The sequence below is a fragment of the Patagioenas fasciata genome, chromosome 15, assembly GCF_037038585.1.
Source record: "Patagioenas fasciata isolate bPatFas1 chromosome 15, bPatFas1.hap1, whole genome shotgun sequence".
NCBI lineage: Eukaryota > Metazoa > Chordata > Aves > Columbiformes > Columbidae > Patagioenas > Patagioenas fasciata.
Window position 1 is genome coordinate 3,699,852 of NC_092534.1, and position 17,382 is coordinate 3,717,233.

Genomic DNA, 17,382 nt, shown 5'->3' on the forward strand with positions numbered 1-17,382 from the left:
AGGAGAGTAGGTCAGTTCCGGCATGAAAGCATCTCAGTATGCACACTTCAGGATTTACTTCTTGTTTAGTCTCCAGCTTGAGGCTTTACCTCACACACAGTTTGCACTCAGAACAAACACCATTACAAGATTGTCTACAAATACTACACAAAAAAGGAGGAATGAAGGTGTTCTAATGCAACAAGAAGTCCCAGCATAAACATACCCACTAAAAAGACTGACCAACACGAACACATGGTGGTCACATTTGTGACAGTTATATTGTCAGTCTATTTATATGGCAGCTTCTGCTGCACCAGTGCAACAGCCTCCTCAAATGTGGTGTTCAGCCAGAAGAGTGCTCTTGCAAAAGCTTTACAATATTAGCATCCTAAATAACTATTTTCAAATATTCCATATTTGGCCTACTGTTACAAAGTAACATGAGTATCAGATAAACATACAAACCCAAATGTCACCCACTACAAAAAAGATGCTTCATGTGCAGATCAACTTATCCACTGCAGTGAAAGGCTGGCAGTTTACATCACAGATTTACGTATTGCTTTTTAAACTGAAGTATTGCATTAACAAAAACACAACACTAAACAAACAACATTTTAAATTCTATGCGCTACAAGACAAGTCAGACAAGCAGAACATTATTTTGACAGCACTTAAAAGTCCCTGCTGAAAGATACCAAGTATCTATTAGAGTTCCAAAAAGCTGAAGAGATCATTAAAATCTGAACCACAATTTACTTTAATTGGTTTAGTTGAAAAATCCAAGTGATCTAAAAACAAAGTCCTACTTGTTTTAATCTAATAACATAGTAAATTAAATTTTACAATAAACTACTCTACCTCCCTTAGTGCCAAGGCTGAGAATTGTGATTTAATACCTGATGGGCTCTGTGCAACCGAAGGAGTGGATGTTGAGCTTGCGGTCACTGAATCACAGCGCCCTGTGCTCCCACTGCCACTGGAAGGTGATGGGGATGAGAGCGGTGTTGGGTTGTGTTGATTTATACACTGGGCCACAGCAAAGCCTGTAAAACAGGACAACGAAGCTTATATTTTTGTTTAACAACAAAAGGAGTTTGTCATTGCTGGGACAAAAGCGAGTTAGCATGCTCTGGCTTTCAGCAGACTTCGGATCAAGAAATTCACAAGACTTAACACCTACATCAACCCTCTGCCAGATTAGCAGAACAAAGTTGTTCAGTGACACTATAAAAGGTCCAGGATTGACAAGTTTGCTTTTGCACAAAACCCAGAGCGTGCAATACCAAGACTTGCAGTGAAAACGTACCAGTTCTGAAAAACTACAGAACCTGATGATCCTCACATGTCAAAGACCCAGCTGTGGGATGACCTGCTAACTCACTTGTGATTAGACTTCAAACAAGTCAGGATGTCTCTCTGAGATTCAAGCCAGGAAGCTGCACTTCACTGGATATTTCAATTACCCTTTACTGTATCTTTCAATTAACCATAGTTTTCCCTCTTTGTTCTGATTTTTCAGCTGAATTTTTAATTTACAGTTTCCACAGTTTTGCTGCTATAGAATTCAATGATTTGATCTTGAACCACATTGGTATTATAAAAATGCAGAAAAATGAAAAGCTTCAAGGTCTGTAATCTACCAGCATAGCAGTATTCTACTGCTAGAACGCTGTAGAATTTACAACATGCTGTGAAAGAAAAGTTCATGAACTGCCTTTCCCACACAAGCCCACGTGGAGACAACTACCACGGCATTGTTCGTTCTTGCTCCATCTCTTTCTCTAGAAGATTACACCCTTCTTGTGGTTCTCACTTTCCTCACAACGACATGCCTGTAGCAATTCCTCAATTTTATTAGCAAGGCTTTCCTCTGGCAGACATTGCTCCTAGCACTTGGCAGCTTTTAGTCATCTCTCCAGGTTTTGGTAGCAAGCAGCTTTTCAGAAGTTGAAAACCTTCCTACAGCAAAAGTAGTACGTTCGATCTGGGCTGTACATCAGGAGATGCACACAACTGGGCTGCTCTGAAGTCCTCCTCACACTCCCATGGGCAAGAATCTATGTGAAAGTTTCCTTTGGATTGAAAGTCCCCTGAATTATTGAAAGTAGTTGCGACATGCACCACAAAACACCTGACTATACTTACTACGTGTTGCCTTCGCTGCACAGTGAACACTGAAAAGGAAAGTATCTGACAATCAGGTCTGAGAGCAAGCAAACGCATCACACGATTCTTTACTCTTTTGTATGGGGAATCTCCCACGGCACTGGGCGGCTGATTCACTCATTACGGAGAATCTCCTGTACGGGGAATTTGCTGGTGCCACGCAGCAGGCAGCCATGCAAAACTCAATTTAAATGGCTTACGAGAAGCCTATGGAAGCTTTAAACGCGGACATGACAAGTCAGGAAATGCTGTTAGGAACAACACAAACTGAAAGGTTGTGCTACCAGAAAAAAACCAGAATGGATAAGGAAAGGAAGACACAGAAAAAAGCTGACAAATACAAATACTGTTAATAATCTGATTTAATCTGCAGCCCCATCTCTTATCCTCTGCCTCCCATGCATATACTCAAGAACTAGACTCAAACCCACTTGCAGAAACACAATGAATCTGAATTGCTGTAGTACTTGCATCATAGTTTTAGATGGGTGAGTGCCACTTTTACCAAACTTTTATTTTAAATTCCATTTATTATGTCTAAAATGAACACCAACTTGAAAGAATTAAAGAACCACCATGGCAGGAGACATCTATTTCAATTAAAAACAAAACGGTTTGTTAAGGAGCTAATTATTCCATAAATGTAAATGCTTCCACGTATTTTGTTTTGGAAACCAAACTGATTGATCTTTTAGAATCATTTAGATAAGTTAAACAGAGGTTACACACAGTGACGCCTGATAGTCTGCAAAAAGTTAACCACAAACTAAAGTACATCAAACCTGAAAGACTTAGATAGCACTTGGGGTCACTGATACATATAGTTTTTAATACAGCAAATGGGCATTAGGTTTCTCATACATACTTCATACTTCGAAATACTAGTTAGGATGAGAAACAAGGAATAATCAATGGACTTATGACCACAGAAGTGAGGCAAAGTCATCTGGTAAAGTGAATGAAACTTGTTTTTGGAACAGTTACTAAAGCCATTGGCAAATGAGTCCCTACATCAATGTAATTTGTTTCACTTACAGCGTTGGAAAAAGTTGCACCCATCTAAGACATTTTATATCCACAAAATGTTTGCATGTCAAGGGAGGAGAAATCTTCTATCCTCACCAGAATAGTAGAAAGAGTAAAAAAACTACTGCCAAGAAAACACACATACAAAACACATCAGTCACTTGGAGCTCTGTTGCCAGCAGGTGCTACAACTTGAAGCAGCTTTAAAAAATGGATTAATTGACATTTTCAGTATCCACACTTGGCAGACAATGTCAATATGTGATGACCGCAGCTGTACTCACAGTTCTCATCAATTGAGTACACTCGACAGACCAGTTCCAAGGCCAGTGGTCAGGGGATTTCAATCTTTGCAATGGCTGGTTCTCTTTATGCCTCACCAGCACATCCTCACTGTGAGCGACACTTTGTTGAGATGACATTTATTTTGACTGTCCTTTAATGCACAAAGGAACTCTAATATTAAAGTATGCTGCAATTTTTTCCAGAGAAATCCTTTCAACAGGTTGAAGGAAATGAGAATAGTAACTGTAGTTCCACTGGCACAGAGAGACCTAAAGTATATGTCAGTGCTGCAACACAAGGCTTGAGAATTTTCAGTTCCACAATGTGCTATTTTGAAGTGCTGGGTTTTTTTACTGAAAATAATCCTTGTAAATAGTAAACTCCCCAAATGGTAACAGTTAAAGATTGTTTAATCTAACTAGCAGACCTGCATATTTAACTCAGTTTGAAGGGCACCTTTCATTTTGTGCACACAAGCAGTAACTCACGTTACATAAATCAAGTTAGTTGTATCTTGTGTAATCTTAGTGCTGTCAAACTACTTTAATTAGGCACTTGTGCTTGAATACCTCTGCACAGAAATGATTAAGTTCTACATCATTCTGATAATGATAGGAAGATTAGTATCTAGTTAATATCACACAATTCTGATGATGAGGCAAGATAAGTGGGTTTAAAAAAGGCAGCAGAGCCGGGAGTTTGAAAGCAGCAGCCATAACTAAATACTGAACTTGGAATGCTTCAAAGAATAGTAATTAGAAAAAACAAACTGAGATGATAAACTGAGCACCTGTCCTCCATTAGTTTTGCAAAGAACAAAGCAATCAAAAAATACTTCAAATATACTTATTGGCTATAAAAGCAACTGTATCCTAGAATTATGGAGTATGGGCCACTTTAACCATCTCACACTACACATAACTTAGTACTAGTTGGGTAAACTATTCCGATCTGATGTTCCTACAGTAGCTGGGCGTGATGATGAACATGAAAGGGTTGATTAGGGTCCCACAGTACAGTTCCAAAATAACTTGTCTATGACATTCAAATGTGCTGAGCAATCTAACCTCAGAAAACCAGTGACAAGTGCAGATGCTCATCGGCTGTGAATGTCAAGCCCTTCAATAGTACTTTGATCAAAAGGAACTGTTTTCTTACTGTGGGTAGAGAAGGTAATTAAATTACAAAAATTATACACATTCCAAAAATGCATTCATATTATTAATTTTAAAAACCCCCACGATTTTATGCCCACCTGTGGTGACAGTGCTAAAAAAGGGCACATCATTTTTTACAGTGCATAATATGCTTTCAGACTGAATAATATCTAACAAAACTAAAATAAATTTTCTCCATGTAAATCTGAACAATCTCAAACGCTGCTCAAACAACTCTTGCGCTCTGTTTAAAGTTTTCCCAAAAAGTGATGTAGACTTCATATAGAATTCTCATCCACATTTTCTTTTTCATTTAAAGGGTTACAAAGCTATAAAAGACTATCTTTTTTCCTTTGGATTTTAAAATTAAGATGGTTCTAATTTGTTTGCAATGGCCAATATTAAGGAGAAGTTTTTTTCCAAATTTTACCCCCCAAATCTTATTATCATCATCATATAGTAAGGTATTAACAATGGAGAAAATAGCAACAGAGATCTATTGATTCATTTTCCTCTCCAAAATAAACTTTCTGAGTAGGAAAGCAACCACACTGGTTAAAATATTTAGATATTTATAAAATATTTAGAATCATTACGATTTCCGTTAAGTCCCACTGAGCATGTAAATCTCAGTATACAGTTGGTAGCTGAAACCAATATTTGAGTGTCCTTGGAAAAGAAGTGGGTATTTACTTTCAATGTAAGACCTGTGTTCACAGGACACCTACCAAATCTGTTCAATTCTTTGAAAACAATGTAATTATTTACATATAGAGTGCTTCAAAAGCACGGGATGAATACATAGCTAATAGACAAGATGGCGAACAGTCCAACCAACTAACCTACCCCTAAAATGCTCTAACATCCTGGGAAAGGTCATTAACCTAAACCAGAGTCTGACAGTATATTCATGGTAATGAATTCATGACAATAGAATTGATCAAGTGAAGGATTTTGCTTCTGTTATTCTCCGATATTAATTGACCAGTTTATCAGACCGGTCATGTGGGATAATTACATCATCTCACTGCTTTTGCATAACCCTTACTTAATATAAAAAGTATTAACAGGGGTGTTCCAAAGTGTGGTCTGTTAGATCCTTGTCACCTTTCACCCATCTCGCACAAAAACTGGATTTAAGCTATAACAAGTCTCTTCTCCCTCTTCTCCCCAGATCTCAAGAAGTGCTTTCAAAACAGATTTTAACTTTGGACCATGAAGCACTGAAGTGAAGTAAAGTACAGTTTAACTACAATAAGGTAACTGTGGGCTCTCTGGTGAAATATGTAGAGCTTTATGTATGCACTGCAATAGAAACTGAACCAGAGCAGACTAAAATAACTGTTCTTGAGAACTCTAAATTCACTGAGAAAGGGGATTAGGGAACTGATTCAATAGTTGTATTAAAATTCTCCACAGAGTGAAATTTGCAGGAGGGCTGAAAACATTAATGTCACTGTTCATTTTTTAAAAATCATGCTGGATGTACAGCACTGACAGCTAACTTGGTCCTACTAAAAAAGGTGATTAAACTTCTAAAAGTATTACCAAAAAATAGCTCTCCTTTAAAGCAACAAAATCCATCATCATCAAGGGAAAGGACAACTGGTTTCTTCCAAGTACAATCAAATTATCAGACTATAGGAGCTCCGCTGAACTCAACCAAATAAAGTTATAGCATGAAGAAATTAAAACATGGAGCACAAAATCTTTCTCTTACAGTAAAAATCACTCCAGGCCTGATTAAGAGGTAAACACAAACACACTCCTATGAAAATTACTTGGAACTAGGAAACCTCATTCATTCAGTAGTGAAGATATGGGGAAAAGGAAGAGGCACTTGTATTTATTTTGTAATCAGATGTAAACCAATAAACTAATCTATTTTTATTATATTACTGACTATCATAAAATGCATTTCAAAAACACAGCATTTGAAATGCGTCACGTTCTGTGCCTGGTTTCTCATGTTTGGTATCAAATAAAAGCTTCAGACTAGTTTTCCCCTTGGATTTGCATGTGCATACACTGGAATTCTTCACTTCCTGGAATTCAAAGTAAGTATGGGGTTGTTTGAACAAACTATTGTGTTGCACCATCCCCAAAAGTACAAGAACTAGCAGATGAAGTCACTTGTTATGAACACAAGCACACTCTTCTTAGGGAAGGCTGCTCCTGAAGCAGCAGCATTGGCAGCTTTCCAACCACACCTTTTCCATGGAAGTCGTGTCAAATAAGGAAATACATTCCCATCATACAACATGCCTTGAAAAACCTGACTGACAGTACAAATGCTTTCGTGACTTCTGTTCCCAAACTTGGGCAAGCTGAGCTCCAATTCAGTCCTAATCTGTAGAACATCTGCTTTCTAAGTAGGGCATCTGAATTTTGAATCACTGAATCACATTTACAGAGAAATGCCGAGTTTTGTGAAATGATTGGCAGCTGGCAGTAAACAAGGGTGAATCTTTTTGTATAATACAACAAAATTAAGCACTTTCAAGTGGTATGAGATTCATCTTTAAAATTACTCAATCCAAAAGAAGAAAAGTTCACCATCTGGAAAAAAACCTGTAGAGAAGTCAAGTGGTGAGGAGTGAAGAAATGAGAAGTCAGGAGTGAGGAGACCAAAGAGCTCATTGACTCAGAGTTATTCCTTTAAAACCAATGCCAAGTAATGTTGTAGGAGCAGCTGTGGTCCTTCTCTGCCTTGCCAGCTCCAAGGTAAATGCAGCTGTGCACAGTATCCCAGCTATTTTTACCAACTGGCAAAAAAATCATAAGCAAATTGAAGAAGGAACCACCACAAGTGACAGATGTGTTGCACAAACACTGAGTATGCTAAACATGATTTAAACTAACTCAGGCAAAATATTAAGACACTTCAGCCTATTTGGGAAACTGCCAGGGATGGATTGCTCAAATGTACCTGGAATATACACCCAGGTATTACTTGTTTATCTAAGAGTATTCAGAAACATTTCACAGGAAGCTTTTCCATTGCTTACACAAGTTATAGTTCAGCTTTTGCAGATAAAAATCACAAAGCAAAAACCGCTTGACAATGAATGCTAATCTTACCTGGGACTTTGTCAACAGATGCAAAAACAGAGCGTTGCACTGTAGTGTCACTGCTGCTGCGTCGTGCATGATCATAAAATCTAAACGGAAGATGCTGGGCTGCAGCTGCAGAGCTATGTCCAAAACCCAGAACCTCAGTTGAAGGCTGAACAGGAAGATCCAGGAGAGCTATGTTTAATCACAATTGATAATTTTTGTTACTCAAAAATACATACAAGGAAGAATAGGTGAAAATACAATTGATAGTTTGCTCAGGAAGTTTTAGTCTAAATCGGAAGTTTAACATAACTTGCCTGCATTTACCTCTTAATCATGGTTACAATTGCATTGGAAAAGAAGGGACAACATTTCTGGCAACCTTTGTACCATTGCTGTCCACACCACATTCACACTAAGGAAGCCTCAGAATACAGTGGAGGAGAAAAAAAAGGATTACAATAAGCTTCTTGCATTAAATAGGCCATACGAATTATTAAAACAAACAAACAAAAAAACCCACAACTGTTTTTCCTTGTGCAAATTAAGTCATTCATTAGTTACAACTGAAGACTGTAGAAAGCCATTTAGAGAGACAATCTGCTTTAAAATGGCAAAAAAATACCTTTGCATTGCCAGTCAACCTAAGATTTTAATATCAAAATAGACTTGTATTACCCTCAATCTTGCTTTAATTTTTTTTGCCATGAAGCAAGCCATAAAAGCATGACATGCCTATTTTTTAAACTTAAAGCATAAAAACTCTTCTTGCTTTACTTCCTATAGAATCATAAAACACCAAAATAATCTTATACCATCTACGATTGGAATAATTCTCTGGACAACTCAATAATTTTAATACCAGCTATGACCTTGTTTTTCACAATTCTGATTAGTTTGTCGTTGTTCTTGGACAAACCAAGTAACTGAGATGGCTGCTGTCCTTTTTCGTTTGCCCACCTATTATTTTCCTTTCTGTATTTCAGAGTTATCTTTTCCATACTCACCAATTCTCTCAGTTTACTGGTAAGCTTCAATCTACTCTTCACCCACTTAGTATTTGGGTAAGATTTTAATCACTCTTTGCTATTTACTCAAATTAACTCTTTCCCTCATCTCTTTGCATGCATTTCCTCCAAACACAGAAATCCAGCTGCTGATAATCTTAATCCATTTAACATTATGGATGGCTCATCATCACCACATCCAAGCATTAAGCACTACCATCCACACCACCAGGACACCGCCCAACCCAGGAATGGGGCGAGCTGAGCTCCAATTCAGCCCCAAGGCAGCAGAACATCTGCTTTCTAAGTAGCACATTTTCATTTTGAATTACTGAATCACATTTACAGAGAAATGCCAAGTTTTGTGAAATGACTGGCAGCTAGAGGTAACAAGACAGGAGTCCTTCTTTTTCATCCTTTCTTTGATGTGTCTATCATTACAAATGAAAACACGTATTTTACTTCAATAGTATCTATGGCTTAGAAACTAGACGCCAATTTAGTTTTCTGTTGCACACCACTTCTTAGATTTTTTCTAACACATCCTTATGTTACAGAGTGACTTGGTGTGACATACAAGCCTTGTTTCTTAGAATAATTTCAAAATAATCGTTTACCTGCTATTCTCTGCATTTTCATACGCCGAGCCTGGATACGGCCTTTTGCAAGACGTTGTTTTGCAATAATGCAGCGAATGTGATCAGAAAAGATAAATGTAGCTTGAAGGATAGGAAAGGGCTTAGAATGAGGACTTGAGGCAGGTTTATGAATTATTATGTTCAGAGCCCTGCTGTCGTCCTCTACTCCAGTCACCTGCATATCCTAAAAAGAACCAGAAAGCAAGTAGCTAATGAAAAAGTTAGCATTTTTAAACCACAGATTAAATACCAACATTAAAAGAAAACCCTGTGAATGCTCCCCTAAGCCTCCTAAAAACCCAGTTTCTGTGTTAAAAAAAGAAAGGGGGGACTATAGAAATTGTACAACCTTGGATTTAGCTCTTCAGAAATTGGTACTCAAAGATTAAGTCAATTTAAAATTCAAATAGGTTATTTGAGTATAGCGAATTCTCAGGAAATACAGTGTTGGCTAAGGCAAGAGAGACGTAAATGAGAGAAACTTCTGAAAGCTTTTGAAATCAATCAGATAAGCACAGATTATTTTGAAGTTGCAACCTGTTACCTTCCCTACCTGTGCAGGAAGATCAGAACTCTCAGAGAGTTCATTACATTGTCACTTAAAGAAAGTGCTTGGGACTTAATCCCGATTGTATACGATTTCATGTTCAAACGATCACAGTTCAATATGTACTGGGGAAGTTACCCCATTTTCAAGTGTGCTTCTAGTTAACTATGGAAACTTCTTCAGAAAAACAGAAACACTGTAAAAGGCGGGAACTAGAAAAAAGACTAGCAACAGAAGAAACAAGTAAGCACGGTACAGAGCTTAAATAGATGAGCTAAAATTGGTATCACTTTTTACCCAATGTAAAGGTAGATTTCCAACTGAGAAAAAGTAACCACTCGGATTAAAACTTCTCTTACCTGCAAAAGACCTGCAAACTTAACTACTCCCCAGCCAAGTCTGGCAATATCTGGCTCTACCAAACTCATCTGGTAAATATCCACAGCCAGGAATCTTTGAACTTGACCCCCATCCTTTGTGATGACTGTACAAGCAATTAGATCACTGTTATCTGAAGGAAGTAAGGAAGGAAAAAAATGTCACATAAATACTGAAGTTGAGGAGTCTGGGATTTGGTTGCTCTATGTAACACAAAATGTTAATATATAAAAGTGTAATCACCTTTACAAGACATGTCTAAAGATACGTAAGGTGGGGTTTTTTAATATATATTTTGCATTTTCCTATGATATTTACAGTTACTTAGAAAGGGCAGGATATATTTTGACAACAGTGGTTCAGATATCTTACAAGCTACATATAAGACATGCATTGTATGCATTTTGCTTTCTCCTACCACCTGCATTACCTTTTAGTTCAAAGGTCACTTTGTTTCAGGGTCGTAATTGCATCAGTGTTGATTTCCCTCACTAAATAGAGGTCTCAAAAAGTCCTCCCCAGTGACCAAAGATAGTCTGACCCCACTGCAGGCAATTACATCCACCTCATTATAAACTTTGGCTCCATTCTGACAGAAGTTACATTTCTACAGGTCTGAAACCTGACTATTCTGACTGGTAGAAGCCTTTTAAGACTTCGTGAACTCTCCAGGTAAACTGTATTGGGTTTTTAAACAACATAAGATGACTTTTTTTTCATTTATATTGAATAAATATATCCTCTCTTAACCATTACTCTAGGACCCCCCAAACAAGTGCCAAAATACGTATCTCAGGGACCAAATACCACCTTCCCTGATCCTCCTGCATCTCCTCAGTGCACCTGTTCCAGTTCAAACCCATGATTCTTGAAAAGCAACTAAATCACCTTCTTTACACTAGCTCAAGTTTACTGAGCACCCCATAAACCAGCACTGACACCTTCTAGGAGACCTTTGCTCATCTTACTACAGTTGCCTTTTTCCTCTGCTTCAAACTGATACTTTCATTCACGTACTTACTGAACACAGGTCTTTTTCCTCTCATCTAGTACAATTTATAGCAAGTATAAGATTCTATGACCACACGCACTGTCCTACTGAGTTAATAATCTTTGCAATTCTAGACAGTATGCCACAAAATTCAATGGATTTAGCCAGCTAAGTTGAAGCATTCTAACTATTTCCTGCAATAGTTTTGACTGAGCTTAGGCATTGGTGTGTGGTGTTTGCTTGTTTGGGGTTTTTTTTGGTTTTCTTCTTTTTTGTTTGGCTTTGTTAGAGGTTTCTTTAAATAGAAACCATCCAACTTGCAAGCAATGAGTTCTACCTTAGTCATAGTTTTTCAATCACTCCTTCTCCTTAGTGCTCTGATTCTTTGGTATTACTACGGCATTGACAGGCTCAGCAGTTTGGAGTTATTTGTTCAAATAGCCATGGTAAAATAAACAAAATAACAACACACCACAGCTTAAAATTAAACTAGAAGTATTAGCTAAATAGATAGGAATGAGGGTGCAGATTATTCAAAACAGTAAAACTTACTTCTCCAAACATCTAAACAAGTAGTTAACACCATATTTCATACTAGAACAGTCCGTGGGATAGCTATAAGCTGTAAGGGGAAGCACACAGCTCTTCGCAGCGGCCGGTCATACAACTAGGGACATCAGCCACAAATTACAGTTTGGGAGGTAGGGGAAATTCTCTTGTGCGTAACACAGTACAGCAGGTTAGCCAGAAAGGTTGTGTGATGTCTATCACCAAAGGTTGTCAAGTTTCAAAGAAAGAAATCAAACACTCCTCCCAAAACCCACTTCCTCTTCTTCCCCCAAAAACCCCCATACCACAACCAAGAAGTCCCTTCCAAATATCATTTCAATGATTCTACCAATTACCCTTTGCCAGCAGGATCCATTCACAATTGTTGGGGTGGCAGGAGAGAACAGGAGGAAATATGGAACGCTAATGCATTTAAGAGAGGATAATTAACGCAAATGTGGTGTGAATTAAGTGTGAGCTTTTGAAAATTGAGAAAACAAGTTGAATCAATACAACACACTGACTTTTCTGCAATACCTACAGGATGGGATTCAGTTACATGAGGATTGATTGCTATTACCTGCTCATACGCCCTAGAAAGCTCAAGAAATCCATACAGGATTGGCAAATACTACTATAGGGCCTATGGGAGATGTATTCCTTCTTAGAAAAAGAGCTGAGACACCAGGCAGAAAATCTGAGGAGATCTAAAATGACAACGTAGGTTACGCTTTGCCAACAGAATCCTACTCCAGTATTACTGTACCAATGATATTCTAATAACCTGAACAATAAAAGAGAACGATATCTATTAAATGCATCCAAAGCTGTATCTAAATTTTTGATCCAAAAGTATATCTGTATTTGTATATATTTTATATATGCACATCTAGAAGTGGTAACAGAAGTATAGATCTAATACATCCATGTAATGTAACACAGGGTCAAGTCTAATAGACAAAAGCTACAAATTGCAGCAGTTCCATGGTGAAAATAATTGACTGGTTAAACTACACAATTGGTACTCTGTTCTCTGCTCCCTCACAGGACAAAGTTTCTAAGTATGAACGTTTTTCTAGGAACACACTTTGGTTCAAACCAAACTAGCTTCAAGAAAGTCGTATATAATGCACAAGATAGGTTCAGGTTTTTTTTCCATGCCATAGAAAGAGAATAAAACAAGAAAATCTCTATGACTATAGCTATTAACTGAGGAGGAATTAATCCTCAAACAGTTGGTATGACGAAACAAGGTCAGACTTCATATGTGATCGATCCTCTATACTGCATCAACTCTTAGAGCTGATACCTTTTTGAAGCAGTTACAAGAATTAAAGTGCTATCAGTGTTAACAAGCCCTCAAGGCTTTCAACAATTAGAAATGTGTTTCAAGATAGGACTTTGGAATATAACTGGTTACTTCTTAACCAGCGACCCTTCATTGCCTCTTTCATTCTTTAATCCAATTAGTCCATCAACATTTATTTCAATTCATACGAATTCCTGGAACAGCCTTTTTCTTCCTAAGACCTGATGTGGACTCCTCCAAATACATAATATGAGGTTGCTGAATTTTGTGGATAATCTATTGTGAAATTCTCAACGTAAGTGTCATAACACCAAAGAGAGTTGTGAAGTCCTCAAATACTTGGTTTTGTCCAGTATTTATACAGTTGTTAGTGCAACAGCAAGATTAAAATACTTGGAATTACGGCTGTACAAATTCAACTGCCTGACTACAAAAATGCAGTACTCAAGGCAAAGAACTCAAAGGGCAGGAATTGTTTTCCAGAGCAGAAACTCTTCATTTCAGATCTGACAAAAACTTCACATAAAGCATTACTGTAACAATTTATCAAAGCACAAAAAGGAAAATTACTAATATATTAGGCAGCTGTTACAGGAATCTTTCAAGTTTATAAAACTGAATGTAGCCCATTTCCATGACTGTTTCTAGTCCACAACTGCTGAAGGGTCATAAGCTACAGTCATCTTTTATGACAAAACCAGAAGTGCGGTTAAACACATTTCCAGTGAACCGATCTGAAAATACTTACAGCTATGCTATAAAACAGTTACAGATATCCAACCATATTTAGATGAAAGAATTTCAAGCCCACTAAACTTTGGTCCTATTGAAATTCCACCTGGGGCTGCAGGTGAACCAGAGCCAGAATGGTCGCTGATGAGACACTGCTGCCAGTAAGTGTAGTGTCATTTCGGAGATTAACAGCAATGTTTAATTTTTCCTCAAAACTAATGAAGCGTGTAACCAGTTGGGACATTACACCTCCAAGACATGGATCCAAGATTTCTCTGGACCTTCTCTAAGAAAAATACAACTTTTAGGAAACACAGCCTAGGAAGGAGAGTTCAAAGACTTCAGCTGCTTGCAGCAAAGATTATGTAAATTTGGTGAAAATATTGCATGAACACATGCAACTATTTTCCCGGAAAGACTGTACTATATCTAACAGAGAAAAAGATAACTATCACAAGTAAAATATTAAATAATTAACTATTAGCAAATAAGCAAACCAGTCGAATTAAGCTCTCCCACATTCCCACCAATAAATACAAAATTTGATACACCATACACACTACAGATGAGTTATGCCATTAAGTCCAGAAAACGTCTTGTCTCCTGATGATACTCAGGAAAAAGTGGATGTTGGCATTTAAAAGGAGCATATGCTGGAATTTCTTAGAACAGCTGTGATTTCCTCTCACATGCTGATCACATTTCAAGCATACTGAACAAAATCCACTTCTTGTGCCATGTGTGCTAGTGTGCCTTTAGAAAGCCTATATATTTGGTAGGGACAGAGTAAAAAAGGAGACTTTATTCTATTACTTTTTTCAGTTTTAGCAAAGAAATAGCGGCTTTAAATGAATCATCATTTACCTCTTGGCAGTGGCATTTAAAACCCTGTCACAGCAGCCTGAAACCAAGCACCAGTCACCTTCACACAACCAGAGAGCTGCTGAATAACATTAAAGAAGCCACCTACGGCCGACACCTGCAAACTCACACACAGACTAAGGCAGGCAGTTATCACGTAATACATGAGTGCTTCAAAACCATTTACAGTAAAAAAGAACGCTGACGAGTCATGGCAGATATCACCATGGTGGCAGCATACCCAGCAATATGGACTAAACCTTCTGTGGAATACCTGACTCATTTCTAAATGTACAGTCACATATAGTGCTCACAACCTTGCAACTTCACTTAAAAGATTTACAATGAACACAGGTGCATCCAAATATTAAAAGGCTTCTTTACAACAAACTCGGTCTTTCTCATCAAGCTCTCATAAAACACCAGCATTCCATTCAGGAAACAAACAAACAAGCTGTTTAGATGAGTTTTGCAGGATTTTTTTCAAATCAAAATGGTAGCTGAAATAATTACTGGATCTCCTTAATCTCTACTCCTTCTGCACACTGGATACAAATGAGCATAACCACTGGAGACATCTCAGTGTTCAGAAGAATTTCAAAAACATCGTAGTAATATAGAAGAAAATTTGTTAGATCAAAAATATCTCCAAAGTGATAATGAATAAAAAAGGCCCACAATTCCATTTTTTGGGTCACATTTTGCCAATTGCTAGGTCTCCTCCCAGGGTACGGCACCTACGCAACAGCGTGCATCCCATATACTTTATGCCAAAATGCTGATATTCTCGTCTCTATTTCTTGAGTTCAAAGACTCGAACTGGAAACTATGTCTTCATGCTACCACACACACTAGAACTTCATCACTGTACTAACTCAATTCAGGTAAAGTAACAATAACAGAAATAAGCAGTTTAGGAAGCGTAATCAACCAAAATACCTTGTATTCCGTGTAAAAGCAATCGCCTTAGAACTGAAAAGTCATAAAAAGACATGTTCAATGAATATGTGCAGTGCAGCATTTCTCTAGACTCACAGATAAGCAAGGACAAAAGGTGTCCTTTTTCTTTGTTTGGGTGGGTGGGGAGGAGGAATACATAACACTTGGAAACACTATTTCAATCAGATCTACCTATTCTTCAGTACATTCTTATAAAAACTAACAACTACTTCATAAACACATTTCCAGTTAATTCAAGAAAAACACCTTTTTTTCTTCAGTAGAAACTGATTCATTATTTCATCTCACCCTTTGGGAAAGTGCCAACATCACAATAAATACCTAACTCATTTGAAACAGGAAACTGATTTAATTCTATATTACTAATCCTTTAGCAAGTCAACAGTAACTAAACTCTGGACATAATTTTTACCTGACAACTAATAATGGTGTAGTGTAATTTATGACATCTTGTGCTGTTCATTCTCTTTGGGAAAGCTTCTTGGGAAAGACCAAAAGTGTTGTGCTTACATTAAGCTCCTTCTGCTTAATTCATCAAACCAAAACAATACCAGTAGGAAAAGAACAGAATCCAGCCACTGAAGAACACATTTGAACAAGTATTTTCCCAGTACTTTTTATTAAATCTTCTAAGTAATAGAGAAATTCAACAAATGGGAATTGTGATGGCTCAACTGGCTGCCCTCCACACCACAGCTACCAAAAACACAAACCCTGGATCGATACCTCGAGATCTTTTCACCTGTTGCAGCCGAACACTTACAGTTACTACGTAAATGTCTGTCCATGTCCGACAGCTTGTACATTTTTACAAGTGCAGTAACTGCTTTGATAGCATTCTTTGCACATTCACAGATAAATGAGTTTGTTCTCAAAACCCTTCACCGCTCTAAGCTGCATGTCTTGGACTTCATGCCAGAGGGAGTGCCCTCCAACATTTTCAGTATTGCAGAGAAATATATTTGCTAAAAAATAAATTTAATTAGTTTTTAATAATAATATTTTTGAAATAGAATTCATTTAAGGTTTAATCTGGATTTCATCCATTAAACTACTGCACAGGAGCTCTGACATCACAAAACTTTTGCTTAGCTCACTTGATTTTAGTGTTTCTCCTTCACCCAAACAATTAATATCCTTAATGGACTTGATGCACAAAAAGATCTGAGGTACTGGACAAAATCCCATAGCATCTATTAAGGCAGCTAGGGTGATTGGGTTTTCTTTAGTTGCACTAAGATCAACAAGCACTTAAACATAGAGAATCTAAGAAATTAACGTCTGAAACATCAAGCATTCTTTTCCTTCTTTTTTTTTTTAAAAGAACCCTCAATAATTAAAACTCTAACAGATGCACACTCTCCATTTTAGCAGTCACATGTCATCTAAAGCTACGAATGTTACCTCCAAGTTCTTAATGAGACAATTGCCTGAACAAAACTTATCAGCCAATGCCAATGTCACGTTGTCCTAAGTCTTAACTACAATAAATGGAACTAATAGTATTTACATTATCACGCACTTTCAGTTCTAGCCTAAAAGCACACTCTCTACATATTTCAAAACTTTAAACAAAAACCAAATGTCTCACACTATAGTAAATTAACTTAAAACTTAATGTCAGTGCTGGAGACTGTAAAACTCCAGCTTTATGATTTAGGTCAGAGTTACTCCAGAAGCTGTACTGTTTAGTAACACATAAGGTCATCTAGAGATGTATATTTTGATGTTACA

General features: G+C 37.4%; 1 protein-coding gene across 8 annotated transcripts in view; it reads right to left on the reverse strand.

Moving 5' to 3' along the window:
* Nucleotides 1-17,382, reverse strand: part of CLEC16A (C-type lectin domain containing 16A) — a 164,474-nt gene that overhangs the window by 14,608 nt on the left and 132,484 nt on the right. For 7 of the 8 annotated variants that reach the window (XM_071815330.1, XM_065850287.2, XM_065850286.2 and 4 more), the window contains 4 exons: nucleotides 10,228-10,379; nucleotides 9,301-9,505; nucleotides 7,701-7,868; nucleotides 882-1,028 (listed from right to left, as the gene is read on the reverse strand). In XM_071815330.1, coding sequence (XP_071671431.1) covers nucleotides 882-1,028; nucleotides 7,701-7,868; nucleotides 9,301-9,505; nucleotides 10,228-10,379 — 672 coding nt within the window. Of the gene's footprint in view, nucleotides 1-881; nucleotides 1,029-7,700; nucleotides 7,869-9,300; nucleotides 9,506-10,227; nucleotides 10,380-17,382 lie in introns of those variants that run through there. The other variant, XM_071815332.1, reaches the window with a different exon arrangement.